The sequence below is a fragment of the Nansenia antarctica genome (genome assembly GCF_963989245.1).
Source record: "Nansenia antarctica genome assembly, chromosome: 15".
Taxonomy (NCBI): Eukaryota; Metazoa; Chordata; class Actinopteri; order Argentiniformes; family Microstomatidae; genus Nansenia; species Nansenia antarctica.
Window position 1 is genome coordinate 1,941,372 of NC_137685.1, and position 15,542 is coordinate 1,956,913.

General features: G+C 47.1%; 1 protein-coding gene across 1 annotated transcript in view; it reads right to left on the bottom strand.

The window, feature by feature from the left end:
• hipk1b (homeodomain interacting protein kinase 1b) overlaps nt 1-6,683 on the bottom strand; it is a gene marked incomplete at both ends in the record, with an annotated part of 12,101 nt that extends 5,418 nt beyond the window's left edge. Inside the window, 11 exons of the mRNA XM_080545763.1 lie at nt 25-159; nt 665-786; nt 1,366-1,552; nt 2,216-2,375; nt 2,519-2,703; nt 3,059-3,145; nt 3,568-3,687; nt 3,855-3,978; nt 4,517-4,698; nt 5,493-5,684; nt 5,934-6,683. Coding sequence (XP_080401889.1) covers nt 25-159; nt 665-786; nt 1,366-1,552; nt 2,216-2,375; nt 2,519-2,703; nt 3,059-3,145; nt 3,568-3,687; nt 3,855-3,978; nt 4,517-4,698; nt 5,493-5,684; nt 5,934-6,683 — 2,244 coding nt within the window. The remainder of the gene's footprint in view (nt 1-24; nt 160-664; nt 787-1,365; nt 1,553-2,215; nt 2,376-2,518; nt 2,704-3,058; nt 3,146-3,567; nt 3,688-3,854; nt 3,979-4,516; nt 4,699-5,492; nt 5,685-5,933) is intronic.
• Between the last annotated feature and the right edge of the window lie 8,859 nt (nt 6,684-15,542).

Sequence of the window (15,542 nt, forward strand, 5' to 3'; positions counted from 1 at the left end):
CCAGGGGGCTGTTCTCTGCTTTACCAGCACAGTGGCCGTGTGCTCCAGCAGGGTGGGGCGGCCCACGCCAGCGCCCAGCCCCAGGGGCAGAGAGTACTGGGGGGCTACGCCCGCCGGGGGGGGGTGCAGGGTGGCCAACATCAGGGGGGTGCAGGAGCCCTGGGGGAGAGGAGGGGGGTGGGGTGGAGGGTCAGGGAGAGGAAGGGTTAGGTCAGGTCCTGGAGGGTCACAGAATCAGGCGTTGTGGACTTAAGACCTGGGGTCCTGTGTGTGTGTGTGTGTGTGTGTGTGTGTGTGTGTGTGTGTGTGTGTGTGGGTGTGTCGAGGAGGGTAAACAGTGTTGTTGATGAACCAGGGACGTTAACTGAACACTTGTGCATCAGGGGGAAGACAAAGTCAACAGTTCTGTGCGCCTGCGTGAGCGGAATAGGGTAGACCACGGTTAGACAGGCCATAGACCTGAACCACACCTGGCCTCCTTGGCATAGGCTTGTTATCATTGGCATGGATGTGGTTAGATAGATAGATATACACATATATATATATATATGGTTAGATAGAGAGACTTTCAGTCAGATGTTCTCAAACAAGCGGCAAGCCAAGAGTACATACAGACACGTGAGAAGGCGAAACTGAATAACCTTTGAACCTCTCTCGTTCTTACCTGTGTGAGCATGCCTGGCTGCAGCTGCAGCGGCTGGGCGGGCTGGTGGTTCTGGGAGACCATGGGCACGCTGCTGTCCATCCTCATGGGGTAACTGGAGCTCTTATTGGAGGGTTGGAGCCCTGTGTGGAGCGACAGCCAATCAGTAACAACCACAGCACCATGACACATCAACATGGTGTGCTATTTTTTTATCCGATATATTCCCTTACGGCCCCGGCCACACCAAACATTCTCAAGACATTACTATAGGCTAATCTATTTGCTCCTTCCATGGGGTCCTGTGGTGGGGGTGGGGGGCGGGGGGCTGTGATTGGGCGGGTGGGTTGGTGGTATTTGGCGGGAGGGACATTTGTGGGAGGAGGGGGGGGTGGGGGACTGTTGGGGTAAAGGGAGATTGGGAAGGGGAAGGGGGGGGGGGGTGGTTTATGGGAATTTTGTTATTCTATTTCTCTTTTGTTTATTTATATGTTACCACTCCCTTGTACTGTACTATTCCCTGAAATAATAATAAAAAACAAAAACAACAACAACTATCAAGCTTATACTCGTATGAAATCACTATTTCGGTTTGATTTGGGTTTGCGTGACTTTTGAAACAACCTAACCGACTATCAAACCATTGGCTCAATCAGTAACAGATAGCACAGTTCAGCATAGTCGTGGCCTAACGCCCCTGTGTGTCCGTATGTCTGTCTCACCTTGGATGGTGGAGGGGGGGCAGACGATGAGGGTCTGCTGGAAGGGCTCCGGCTGGCTGCACAGCCCTGCGGGGCGGGCCTGCAGCGGGACACTCTGCTGGGCCAGGCCCGGGATGTTGATGGTGGCCTGCTGGTACAGCGCCGGCTGGTAGTTCAGCAGCGGCACGGCCCCGCCCGCAGAGGGGACCTGGGGGAACAGTCAGAGGTTGGTTAACATCAGGACGGTCCCAGGGGGGGGGGGGGGGTGTCTGAGTGATGTCGTGACGTTAGAATTATAAGGTTCTATCTCCATTTTTGGTCAAAAATTAGTTTTTTACATAATCTGATCCATTAGGTGTTTATCAATGCCTGTGTGGTGTTATTTTTTAAATGTTTACATTTTTGAGTTAGTAATTAATAAAATACAAAGGTTCCATCTCACAGAACATAATGGAATGTAAAAACTTTGACGCTGAATATCTCTGAACTGCCCTAAACGGAGATAGAACCTTATCACTCTAAACAGAGATAGAACCTTATCATTCTAAACGGAGATAGAACCTTATCATTCTAAACGGAGATAGAACCTTATCATTCTAAACAGAGATAGAACCTTATCGTTCTAGACGGAGATAGAACCTTATCGTTCTAGACGGAGATAGAACCTTATCGTTCTAAACGGAGATAGAACCTTATCGTTCTAAACGGAGATAGAACCATATCATTCTAAACGGAGATAGAACCATATCATTCTAAACGGAGATAGAACCTTATCATTCTAAACGGAGATAGAACCTTATCGTTCTAAACGGAGATAGAACCTTATCATTCTAAGCTCACGACATGAAGGGGACATGTCAGGTCCACTGGCCTGGTTGTGCTGGTTCAGCTGGCTGCTGAAGGTGACGGTGAGGTTGCCGGCGGCGGTGCTGGGGACGGCGGTGTTGTTGGAGAACAGGGCTTTGCTGCTGTCAAAGGAGGCCGGGCTGCGCCGCTTAACGATCTCCATGTTCTGGAAACACGACTTCACACTGGGGGGGGAGAGAGAGTTTACATCCATCAATTCAACTTCTTTACCATTCGCTGACGCGCGCACACAGACACAGACACAGACACAGACACAGACACGCGCGCACACACACACACACACACACACACACACACACACACATACTGGGAGCTGTGAGGGAAGTCCATCAGGTGGCTCATGGTGACGAAGGGGTGTCCCAGGGTCTTGGTGGGCGTGATCCTCTTGTCTGCGTCCAATCGGAGCATCCGCTTCAGCAGGTCAATAAACTCCCTCCTGTCTGCTTTCTCCGCCAGCATGTCTGTCCCCTCCAGGTGAGACGACAGGTTGACCTGGGACAGGAAATACAACAGGTATTATCATTCACCCATCATTCACACACCAATGGCGGCAAGCTACCATGCAAGGCGCCGGCCCGCTCACTGGGAGCAATTTGGGGTTCAGTGTCTTGCCCAAGGACACTTCGACATGTGGCCAGCCGGGGCTTGAACCACTGATCTGCCAACCTTGCGATCATTAGACAGCGGCTCTACCTCCTGCGCCACAGCCGCCCCTAGTGTTATAAACGGCATGGCAGGACTGATCATTTCTGTTCAAGTTAGTGAGAGAAACACCTCAGTACGTCCACAGCAAACATCACACACACGCTGAGGGACAAAACACAAACACACAAAACAGAGCCCCTACCTGCATCATGTCATCCAGGCAGTTGAAGATGTACTTCCTGGCCTCTTTCGACTTGATGCCCATCTCCGCCTCGTGTTCTGACGGCGTCTAAACAACACAGGAGACATTCATTAAACCCAATCAGGATGTTTTGGCGTACAGAGCTTCACACATAACTAGAAGCAGATGGGGAAAAAATCTGTGATTTGACTGACAATGTCTTAAAAATTACACTGGGCTCACTCATTTTACATTTTACATTTTTGCCATTTAGCAGACGCCTTATTCCAAAGCGACTTACAAACGATACATTCGACTAAGCAAGTGAATCATCAGTCCACCAGTCGTAGCAGGAAGAGTAATCCAGCTCAGGCCCGGGGCCATTGATAGAAGGAAAAACCTTCTTCTATCACCTTCTTCTAAACCTAGGTTATTTTTTAAATGTTTTATATAGACACTGGAGAAACAGAGAAACAGTACACAGGACGTTTTTAGGGGACACAGTCGAGGGGAAAAGCGTATAAAGGTACCTTGAGCCTCCAGAGGGGGTAGCTAGAGTCGGGGCCTCTGTTGAAGAAACGGCTGGTCTTGGTGCCGGCGCTCAGGAGGTACTCCGCTGGCAGACCCTGGGTCTGGGAGATGTACCGGATCTGCAGACCAGAGACACAAGCTCAGAGTGAACACATGAACATCATACTGCCTGAGATCAGAGCCCTCTAGGTTATCGCAAGTGACAACGGGGACGACAGAATCCTTTGAATTGGAGTCGGTCCTTTGATGTGATGGTTCTAGCGCCTGGTTACGGACCGGTACTGACCTGGTCGTACTCCGAGGCTCCGGGGTACAGCGGCCAGCCCAGGAACAGCTCGGCGATCACGCAGCCCAGAGACCACATGTCTATGGCCTCGCAGAACGGCAGGCCCAGGATGATCTCTGGAGCTCTGAGGGAGGGAAAGAGACAAGAGACATAAGATCAACATTACGTGACGTTAGAATTATACGGTTTTTTTGGTCAAATTTTTACATAATCTGATCCATTAGGTGTTTATTAATGCCTGTGTGGTGTTATTTTTTTAAAATGTTTACATTTTTGAGTTAGTAATTAATAAAATACAAAGGTTCCATCTCACAAAACATAATGGAATGTAAAAACTTTAACGCTCAATATCTCTGAACTGCCCTAAACGGAGATAGAACCTTATCATTCTTAGCTCACGAGTGGACATTGACTTAAAATGATAGGGAGTGCATGAATCTGACATAAACGCACTATTTTGACAGCAAAAGCCACTGAAGTCAGTTCCCACCTGCAGCGTTATTAACAGTTTCAGCTGCAGGTGAGGTGACACACTCGTATGACTCATAACATAAGGTGAGCCTGTACCAGCAGGTAGAACGGCGTAACAGCGTCAGGTAGATACATACACATTCTGAGGCGTCCCATACTAGTCTCAGGGATTCAGTCCCAGGTGAACTCACCTGTAGTAGCGGGACTGCAGGTAGGTGGAGCAGACAGCCTTGGACACGTGGCTGGCCGAGCCGAAGTCTATGACCTTGACCTTGTAGGGCTGCCGGAGAGGGTCGACCAGCATGATGTTCTCAGGCTTCAGGTCAGCGTGGATCAAACCCAGGCTCTTCAGCTTCATCAGGGCTGTGGCCACCTGAACACGCACGGATGGATGAAGAAATCATGGAATCAAGTAATACACAAACAAACTTCATGTAAGGTGAAATTCTAGGTGAGTCATGGACTCTTATCTTATCCAACTTTTCATATGAAAATCATTGTATTTTACATATTTACAGGGTTGCCACACCTTCTGAAACATCAAATTCAAGCACCTTTCAAGGACTTCCCAGACTCAATTCCCTCAAATTCAATGACCCAACACGGCATAGTTTGAGACAGATCTAGCTTGAATGTGTGAACTCTAGATGGTCTCTTGCCTTCTCTACCACAGCACAGCAAAACAATATTTTGCGAAATATGTGTAACGTTAAGCAATACAGAGACTTATTTACTAGTTGACGAGCTAAGTCATTTTTTAAATACATGTTTTTTTTTTGAGAGAGAGAGAGAGAGAGAGAGAGAGAGAGAGAGAGAGAGAGAGAGAGAGAGAGAGAGAGAGAGAGAGAGAGAGAGAGAGAGGGGAATTCAAGCACTTTCAATGACCCATGTCTATTTTCAAAAACTTTTAAGAGCTATATTTTTTTTCCAAGGATTTCAAGGACCCGTGGGAACCCTGTACTAGGGGTGGGCATCGACGATCGATAATTGATCGATAAGGATCTTGGTCGATCACAAAATAAAACATTTGGTCATCACAAATTTTTTTTTTTTTTTTTGTGATCGACCAAATTTTTTATTTTGTGATCGACCAAGATCCTTATCGATCAATTATCGATCGTCGATGCCCACCCCTACCCTGTACGTTCTCCTCATTGTTGTGCTGACCTGCTGCAGGATGGGTCTGATGTGCCTCAGGGGCAGAGGGCTGAACTTGCTGTGCTTGAGGAAGTCGTACAGGTTCTGCTCCAGCATCTCGAACACCAGGCAGGTGTGGCCCTTGTGCTGGAAGCACTCGTACGAACGCACAAAGTTAAACTCGTCAGCGTTCTCCGCACTCAGGCGGTTTAGGATGCCCACCTGGGGATGGAGAGTAGGGGGTTTATTATCGATACACACATACTGTAAGTACATAGACATACTGACAAAATAAGTACAATAATACAAACAATTAAAAATAGCATTGAGCCAGCTTTGAACCTCGAGGCAGCTTTACAACACACAAACACAAACAGCAAATCCATTCAAACTATCTATTTTATCTCCTTGAGACTAACCCCAATAAGCCACTTTTTTGGTTTGACCAACAAAAGCAACAACTCGACCCACCTCGATCTGCCCCTGGCGAGCGTACGACGGGTGGTTCTTCAGGATCTTGATGGCCACGATCTCGTTGGTGCCCCGCTTCCAGCACTTGGCCACCTGTCCGAAGGTGCCCCTCCCCAGGAACTCCAGCACCTCGTAGCTGCAGGACACGGAGCAGAGGATCTCGTGCTGCACCAGCTGGTAGTCGCCCTCGCCGTTGGAGCTGCTGCTCTTGGTGGTGGTGGCCGAGTGAGGGATGGACTGGGCCGTGCCGCCCCCTCTGCCCCCCGTACGGGTGGAGAACGGCGGCGCCGAGAGCTCCTCCAGGATCTGGACACTCCCACTCCCGCTCCCGCTGGTCCCGGCCCCGTCCGGGTCCTCCGTCTTCCTCTTCTGCCCCTGCCTCGGTGGTCCCCCCCGCGGTCCAGACGCCTCGGCGGCGTGCGTGTGAGGGTGTGCGTAGTGCGACTCTGCGACCCGGCGACTGGACCCCCGGGGGAGGCTGCCCGTGCTGTCGGCCGCCCTCACCACCACCTGACCCCGGGAGCCCGAGGCGGGGGGGAAGACCAGGGCGGCGGCGGTGGCGTAGGGCGGGACCCCCACCACGGCGGGGGCGAAGGTGTACCCCCCCCCTTGCTGGCCCCCCACCACCGCGCCGAAGGCCTCGGAGGACACGTCCCCCCACACGCAGTTCTCCACCTTGAGCTTCTTCACCCGGCAGAAGGCGCTGGAGGAGATGGAGGGGGGGGAGAACACCTGCAGCTGGGAGGCCATGGCTGAGGAGAGAGGAGGGAGGAGGGAGAGATGGAGAGATAGGGAGAGATGGAGAGAGGAGGGAGAGATGGAGAGATAGGGAGAGATGGAGAGATGGAGAGAGGAGGGAGAGATGGAGAGAGGAGGGAGAGATGGAGAGATGGAAAGAGGAGGGAGAGGTGGAGAGAGATAGGGAGAGATGGAGAGAGATAGGGAGAGATGGAGAGAGATAGGGAGAGATGGAGAGATAGGGAGAGAGATAGGGAGAGATGGAGAGATGAGGGAGAGATGGAGAGAGATAGGGAGAGATGGAGAGAGATGGAGAGAGATAGGGAGAGATGGAGAGATGAGGGAGAGATGGAGAGATGGAGAGATGAGGGAGAGATGGAGAGAGATAGGGAGAGATGGAGAGAGATGGAGAGAGATAGGGAGAGATGGAGAGAGATAGGGAGAGATGGAGAGAGATAGGGAGAGATTGAGATGAGGGAGAGATGGAGAGATAGCAAGAGACGAAGACAGATCTGGTCAGATTATGCTCCGACTTGCGTGGAATCATTTGCCAAGTCGGTTTAGTTTAGACTAACATTGGGTGTCTCAGACGCCACAGTTCTCCCGTTCAACTATCTACACTCACTTGTCTTTTGACTGATGACATGACATCCTGGTATCTGGTCCCTTCTCTCAGTCTCACCTACTGTGACCTAGCCTCATCTGGGCTTCACTGTGAGTGTAACTGTGTAACTGGCTGCCATAACAGTCGTTCCTGAACACGGTGGTTCCTGCTGTCTTGGAAGAAACAGACAGCAACTGAGCTGGTTGATGGAGAAACTAAAACACTACAACACTAAACATGGTGTCAGATACAGGCCTGGTATGCGACTAGACTAAGACACAGGGCTCTCAAGTCTCACGCATTGGGCGTGAGACACACACATTTCAACCCGTGTGTCTCACGCCCAATGCGTGAGACTTGAGAGCCCTGAAGACAACCACTGGAAACGACACCTGGGAGAGGTACAGTGATCCTACTAGCTACATAAAAGACATAATGATTATAAACACAGGAAAGGCATGCCTGTCCTCTGACATATGGATCACGTTCGCTCGAATCTACATTCGTCAACAAGAAAAGTGTTTAAAAATAAGCTAAAGACCCACCTGTTTTGCGTTGTCTACATGTCATAGGCTGTTTTTTTGTGCTGTTGTAATTTATGTGTGTTTTTAAATTGAAATAGTTGTTTTTAAATTTGTTTAAATTTTTGGTTTTTACCTATTATATTTGTGGTGCGAAATTGTGGGTTTTTAAAATTTAAATAGCTGTTTTTATATATATTTATTTATTTTTACCTATTGTACTTGTAAAGCACTTTGACGTAAAGTGCTATATAAATATAAATACATTTAAACCCCATCCAGACCAACCCAGCCAGCAGCTACAGGAGAACAGTATTAGGTTAGCTCGGCTGTTTCTGTTATAAAACCTCTGTTTTAACCTGCTGGACCAAAACATAGCGTCATATTTAACGTTATTACAGTCAGATCTGAGACATACCTGGTTTATTTGGTTTATTTCAGTTTAATGTGGCAGATTAAAGCTCCTGTCCTCGGGTTAGCAGCTAGCAGATTATCAGGTTAGCGAGGAGGCCTGCCTTGGTTTTTTCCATTGAAAAAAAAATGTCGTTTTTTTTTTTTTTTTTTTCCCCCGGTCGGAAACAGTCGCAGGAAGTAATACGATGAAATAAAATAAAAGTCACAACAGAAGAAAAAAATATCAGAATTAAAAAAATAATTCGGTTAAAATCGTTTAGAATGTTCAGACTAGCAGGCGAGAAGGCTCACCGGAAGCGACCGCGTCCAGAGATCAGCTGCTAGACTGAGGAACTTCCGGTACCGTAAGTATGAGAGAGCGGACGCACCAAGACAGCCGTGTCGTAACGACACACCCATGACTGGTTGCGCAACCACATTGTTGAGGTTTTTCCTATAATAAGTTAACCGACGCACGGACATAAGTACTTGTGAAATCATCGAAATATATCACATGCTTGTTTTTTGTTGTTTGTTTTTATATTCATTATTTCAGATCGTTTTAGACTAAGAACATTGACAGATTGTAGTTTCTGATTGTATCTTGAAGCTTTCAGATTTTTTATGAATCACTGTCTGTGTACAACATAATAAGAGCACTAAATAATTAGCAGTTTCTCTGTTTTGACTATTTATAGGTTTTACTATGGTTTAATATAGGTGTGTGTTTGAGTATTCTCATTTTAGTTTTACTAAACTACTGACAACATTTCTCCCAAGTAAAAATATTGTATTTGCAGAAAATGACAACTGGTTAAAATAACAAAAAAAGATGCAGTGTTTTCAGATCTCGAATAATGCACAATAAGGAAATGGTTCATATTCATTTTTAAACAACACAACAACTGAAACTGTAAGGATGGAAGCAACCTGACGCTCTCTAGAATGATGTGTGCCTGTGTTGGAGTTCAACAGACACTGGAATGGAATGGCTGCCATACATAGTAGTAGTGTGGTCTCTTAATTTCTTTCCAGAGCTGTATGTCTTTGTCACAGTCAACTGCTATTTCTCCCTCTGATCCAATGAGATTAATAATGTATCAATAACAATAAGGTTTCACTTAAACACAATTTGACATGAAATAGATTTATTGACAGGGCCTTCTTATAACCACAGACAAGGATCCAGGGACAAACAGTTAAAGTCAACAAATGTTACATTTACTCAACAGAACTGTTCCATTCAGAAACAACACAATGGGAAATCACAGAGTGGGTTCATGAATACAGTTTAATTAATGAATGCTGTATGTACATAGTTCAGGGTTAGGGGTTTCTCGTCACAGCTTGATTGACAGGTGGTTTGATTTGATTTGATTCTTTTTAGGAATTTACAATAGAATCATTTACGCATCATGACACTAAGTAATGTCCAGAGGATAGCACTTGAAAGCATTATTTAAAACACTTATTTCCAAAGTGGTCCTTGATGGAAACATAAAATGAATAAAACAAAACATCACACATCATAAAACAGCATAAAAAAACACACAACATGTAAACATAAAGTGAAACAAAACAAAACAGAAACACCTTCTCTTTCTTAAGGGTGAGCCATTAGTTCTCCCCATAAATATGACTTCACTTTTGTTTTAAATGATTCAAATAAAAAAAGATGACACAAACTATGCCCACGTTCGTTTCAAACATATACATATATAAATATACATATATAATATATACATATATAATATATACATAGTTATTTCCAATCCTTGGTAGGTGCAGAGTTGGTTATTCTTTATGTAGGCCTACCAGATGTTCCTACAGGGAGAACCCTGTCTTCCTGCTACCTCAGACACCGAGGCCTCAGGAAACGCTTCAGTTTGAGCCTCAGTCCAGAGCTGGAGGGGCAGAAGAGACAGGAAGACAGACACAGGGGGAGAGAGATAGAAAGATAGAAAGAGAGAGGGAGAGGGAGAGAGAGATCAAATTAAAGTTTATTAGTCATATGTCATATAAACAGGATCAATATAAAGGTTGTGGTAAAGGGCACAATAACAGTAATACGTGAATAACAAGTCAATAACAATACAGGAATCGGGGATGGGCTCATTGTAATGCATGGAATGGAATGAGGTTGATATTTACCTCCACCTGCTGTGTTTTCTTTTAAGAGTGTTAAGAGTGCACAATCCACAGGCCAGGTGTGGTCTCTCTAAGACAGCTCTCTCTTGCACAACAGGTTTCACAAACGAGTGTAAACAACACGAGGTCAACTTTGGACTGCTGGACTACTCACAATAACGACCGTGCAGCATATCGTGTCTGTTTTGTAGCCCCCATCCATTCCTCCTTCTCTTCCTCCTGCTGGTTCTCTGGGATCTCGTCCCATATGGAGGTGTTGACCCACAGCGCCCCGGGCAGGCTGAGGACGGCGGGGGTGTAGGTGACCGTGCGACAGAGGGGACAGCAGACGGTACGTAGGCCGCCCTGCGTCCTGGCCATGGTCTGCAGGCACGACGCACAGAAGGTGTGTTTGCAGTGGAGGATTCTGGGGATCCGCTCCGTCTTCTTGGAGTAGGGCTGGCAGCAGACCACACACTCCATGTCTTCATTCAGAGCCATGGCTGGACTGGTTAGTCTGAACGGAGGTCTGGAGCAGATAAATCAAATCAAGTTTTATTTGTATAGCGCATTTCTCACAAGATGCGACTCAATGCGCTTTACATACTGACAGAGCCGCAAGCAGGCAAAAGTAAAAACCTGTAAACCTGTACACTGTGTAGCCAGGAAAACTCCCTTGCAGCCCTCTACTCAGAGCGACTACTACCAGTTTGCCTACCAGCACCCAGCGGTGGACCCCACCCCCCCCCCCCCCCGGGGTGTCCCCGCCGCCCCACACACCCAGCCCGCCCCACCACCAGCACACCCGGCCCAGCCAAGCAAGCACAGACCATAAAGGCCCAGCACAAGGACGGCCAAGCAGGTGCCCCAGCGGCGGAACAGACCAGGCACACGGGGCAGCCGGGGGTCCCCAAAGAGAGGCCGACACAGGAACCCACTGGAAGGATAAGCAGTGGAGTGTGATGAGGGCGTATCAGCGTTCTGTGGGCAGGAGGATGTGGCGACACTTTGGCCCTAAGCACTGTTCAAACATCAGCTTCCCCCTCTGTGACGAAGGTCCTGGTTTGATTTGGGGAGGGGAAGCTGATCCTGGAGCTTGGTACAAAAAAAACCCTCTTTAACCCGTAACCCTTGGTAAAAAACAGCAACTTTTCCTTCTATCACTGAGACTGCCAATGGCCCCTGGCCTGAGCTGGATTACTCTTCCTGCTACGACTGGTGGATTGATGATTCACTTGCTTAGTCAAATGTATTGATTGTAAGTCGCTTTGGAATAAGGCGTCTGCTAAATGCCAAAAATGTAAATGTAAATGTACAAATTCAGCCACTGCGTTGGCAAAATTAGACTGATTTGACGACATCACAAGCAAAGTAACATCTCATACTGTATACCCAAGGAAAAACCTTTTGGTTACAGAATCTGGTTCTGATACTGGCTTTGAAATCATATTGATATGCAGATATAAGCACACTAAAGTAGACAGCAAGCCTAAGGCACTTTTTACCTTTCATAAAGTAAGTAACCTATTCTATTCTTTTACCAATAAGATTATACTTACAGTTAACACGTTTTTTAGCCAAGCGTGCAGGGTTCTCTTTGATGATAGCGGTGTGCAGACGTGTCTTGGAAAGAGAGAAAGATGAAAGGTGGTGAGTCGCGTGAGTTTAATCCTTTAATGAACTAACCTCTGGAAATATTTGGGGGGTGGAGACAACAACAGTCCTCCATTCATTGTTGTTTTTCTTTCAGGGCATTTATGTTCCCTGGAATTTCATCATAGTGGGCAGTCCCTCTCTTTTATGTACAGTGGATTTCCTGGATCCTGGATGTTGTGTAACTTACCATGGAAAATCTTACTAAGATTACAGGTTCAGGCAGCTCCTTGGGACAGCAACTCTGGAAATCTTACTCACACATCCTGCTGCATCTGTCCATTCAGTGAGTTTCTAAATAATCCTCTTAAAACAAACACTTCATACATGATTGGACACAAGGCTGAGAGACTTCAAGCTAAAGTTCTCATATTGACAAACCCTATAGATTCTGCAATTCTTGTTTAAAAAAATTAAAAAGGTCATCTAAATCTGGGGGTTTCCATACAGTGTCTGACCCCATGTGGTCTGCAAGAGGCTCACCAAGATGAGGAAGATGGAGAACATCGTTGTACAATGTACATACTATACAGACTGTTATGAAAAATTCAATGTGGGACAGTAGAGGAACATCGGTAGTGGATTGTCATCATCACTGACATCTGATTTGAAAAGCCAAGATCGTTTATTAGCAATCTGCACTAGTTGAACGTTCAGCTGTGAAAAAGCACAAAAAAACCCTGACCTTTAGCACTTGGTGAGCGTTCCATTACATTACATTTGATACTGAAGTGAAATGAACCACCCAACAACTGTTCTCTAAAATGTCCTGCCAAGCAGGGTAATTTATTTGCATTAACTAAGAAAAAAAACATACAATTTCACACATACTGTATGAGATACTTAAGCATGGAATTTGGGCGTTTGCTGTATATCTCACAAATACACTCCCATCATGATGCTTTAATGTCATGGTGCCAGAAAGTAAAATGGAGGCAAGTCTTCTTCTTCTTCCTGCTTCCTGTTGAAGTCATGAGTACAGAGTAGAACAGCAATCTTCCCTAAATGCACAACAGTCAATCATGAGCCATTCTGCTAGCCTGGGCGCTAGTCTGTTTTACGGCCGTTGAGCTGCCCTGCTAGCACTACCACCCCTGCCCTGCCAGCACTACCACCCCTGCCCTGCCAGCACTACCACCCCTGTCCTGTGTAGCACTACCACCCCTGCCCTGCCAGCACTACCACCCCTGTCCTGCCAGCCCTACCACCCCTGCCCTGCCAGCACTACCACCCCTGCCCTGCCAACACTGCCACCCCTGCCCTGCCAGCACTACCACCCCTGCCCTGCCAGCACTACCACCCCTGTCCTGCCAGCCCTACCACCCCTGCCCTGCCAGCACTACCACCCCTGCCCTGCCAACACTGCCACCCCTGCCCTGCCAGCACTACCACCCCTGCCCTGCCAGCACTACCACCCCTGCCCTGCCAGCCCTACCACCCCTGTCCTGCCAGCCCTACCACCCCTGCCCTGCCAGCACTACCACCCCTGCCCTGCCAACACTGCCACCCCTGCCCTGCCAGCACTACCACCCCTGCCCTGCCAGCACTACCACCCCTGCCCTGCCAACACTGCCACCCCTGCCCTGCCAGCACTACCACCCCTGCCCTGCCAGCACTACCACCCCTGCCCTGCCAGCACTGCCACCCCTGCCCTGCCAGCACTACCACCCCTGCCCTGCCACCCCTGCCCTGCCACCCCTGCCCTGCCAACACTGCCCTGTGTAGCAAGACAGAGACCAGAGCTTCCTTCTACAGAAACAGACGTCCACCCAAGGCTACAATTATAAATAAGAGCAAAACGCAAGGAAATCAAAAAGGAAAAAATAAAATATACATGACAAAATAGGTTCTCCTCGTGTCTCCTTATGTGGACCTATATAGAGCGCCGTGGCTATACTGGTCAGCTAAGCCGATTGGAGATTTAACCGTATTGGTCTCTAAGTCCCTCTGCGCAGAGAGAGAGAGCACTGAAGTGCTTGGCTCATGGGTTGACCACACACACTGTGTGTCCTTTCTATGGTAGAAGAACGGCTAATGACAGATGTACAGATGTATTTAAAATAAAATAAAATCTTACCAAACACACTGAAGGTGTTGACAGTATTTATATGGTAGCAAATTATATATTTTGATCAGTTTTTTAATAGTAGAGGCAGTGTTGAAATGTTCTAGAATGTTCTTTATTGTGTCACTTGTTAATTCATATAATTATAATTCACTCATTGATTTTCTTGTTTTTGTTTTCCAATTTTAGTTTATTTATCATATTTGGGGCCTTACCCTAAAAGGAGTGAATGGACAAAGAGTGACTTAAATCCACACTTTCTGTTTATTCCAGTCAATACACTGCAATAACAACAAAGTTGATTATAATCTAATCAATCGACCCTAAATTAGTATGTTTGAAATGTGATGCTCAAATCCTCCCAGAGTCATTTAAATCTAGTAGGTAATTGAGTCTCTTAAGAGAATTTGAGATGATTTGGGCATAACATTTCAAACACGCTAACTTAAGAGTACAGCTGTTAAGTACAACGCCCAGATAAACATAACCCAAGCGTTGATTTAAGTTTGTCCATATAAACTAATTTCAGGGTAAAGAACCCGAATATGTGATTTTGTCATTTGGGTGAAAATCCAGGATCTTCCTTTCTTATTGCAATTACTAATGAATCACACCATATCATGTACATAATAATCATCCCAGAAAAGCCGTATTGCCTCACAACCCAACAGTGGAATCACCTTTATTCTGCCTAAGCCTTGGCGAGGGTTTCACAAGATCCTCCTGAGGAGCGGAGGGGTGAACACAGAGAGGTTAGGAATGCAGCCTGGTTGAAAGCTGGTCAGTGTAACACTAGGGTGACGTTGTCCCTCGGGCAGAGACCAAGGACACACTTAGTACCCTCCCCCACGACTAACCTTTACCAGCAGGGAGAGAAACTAGCTAAAGACCAGCGACTGAATCACACCACTACTGGAACAGAAGCATCAGTCGTTATCTGCCATTTCGGAGCAGAGCTGAGGGGGACAGGACAATCATCTTCCAGTTGGCTTTAGCTCAGAACAGGCGGTTGGCCTATGGATAGACTCGAGGCAAACTGCAGGGTCTTGGGTGGGGGTACAGGGCCTGATGTAGAGACACACTTTGGGGTGAGTCTTACCTGTCACAGGAGGAGGGGGGACACTGCAGAGGGACGTTTGCCAAGTTAAACTTCACAGACCGACTTGTTTCCCCAGAATATCTGCACCCCAAGACATCTTCCTTACATAAGACTTGGAATGGGCGGAACAGACATGTTTCCGTATATTCTAGAGGATTCTACAGGGGCCCGTCCGGTATTTGTGCCACGATAGATTTAAATTGTTTTCACACAGATCACCAACATTTGAGAAATTAAGTGGTTTAACAACAATCAATTATTCGTTTTCCCAAAACCACCGATATATGGCTGTACAATGGAACACAGCTGTCACATAGAACTACTCACTCTAGTTCTCTAACTCTATGCTTTCCAAGAAACCCATGAGCCAAGCACTTCCTGTTTTATTGGGTCACCACCCAAGCACAGA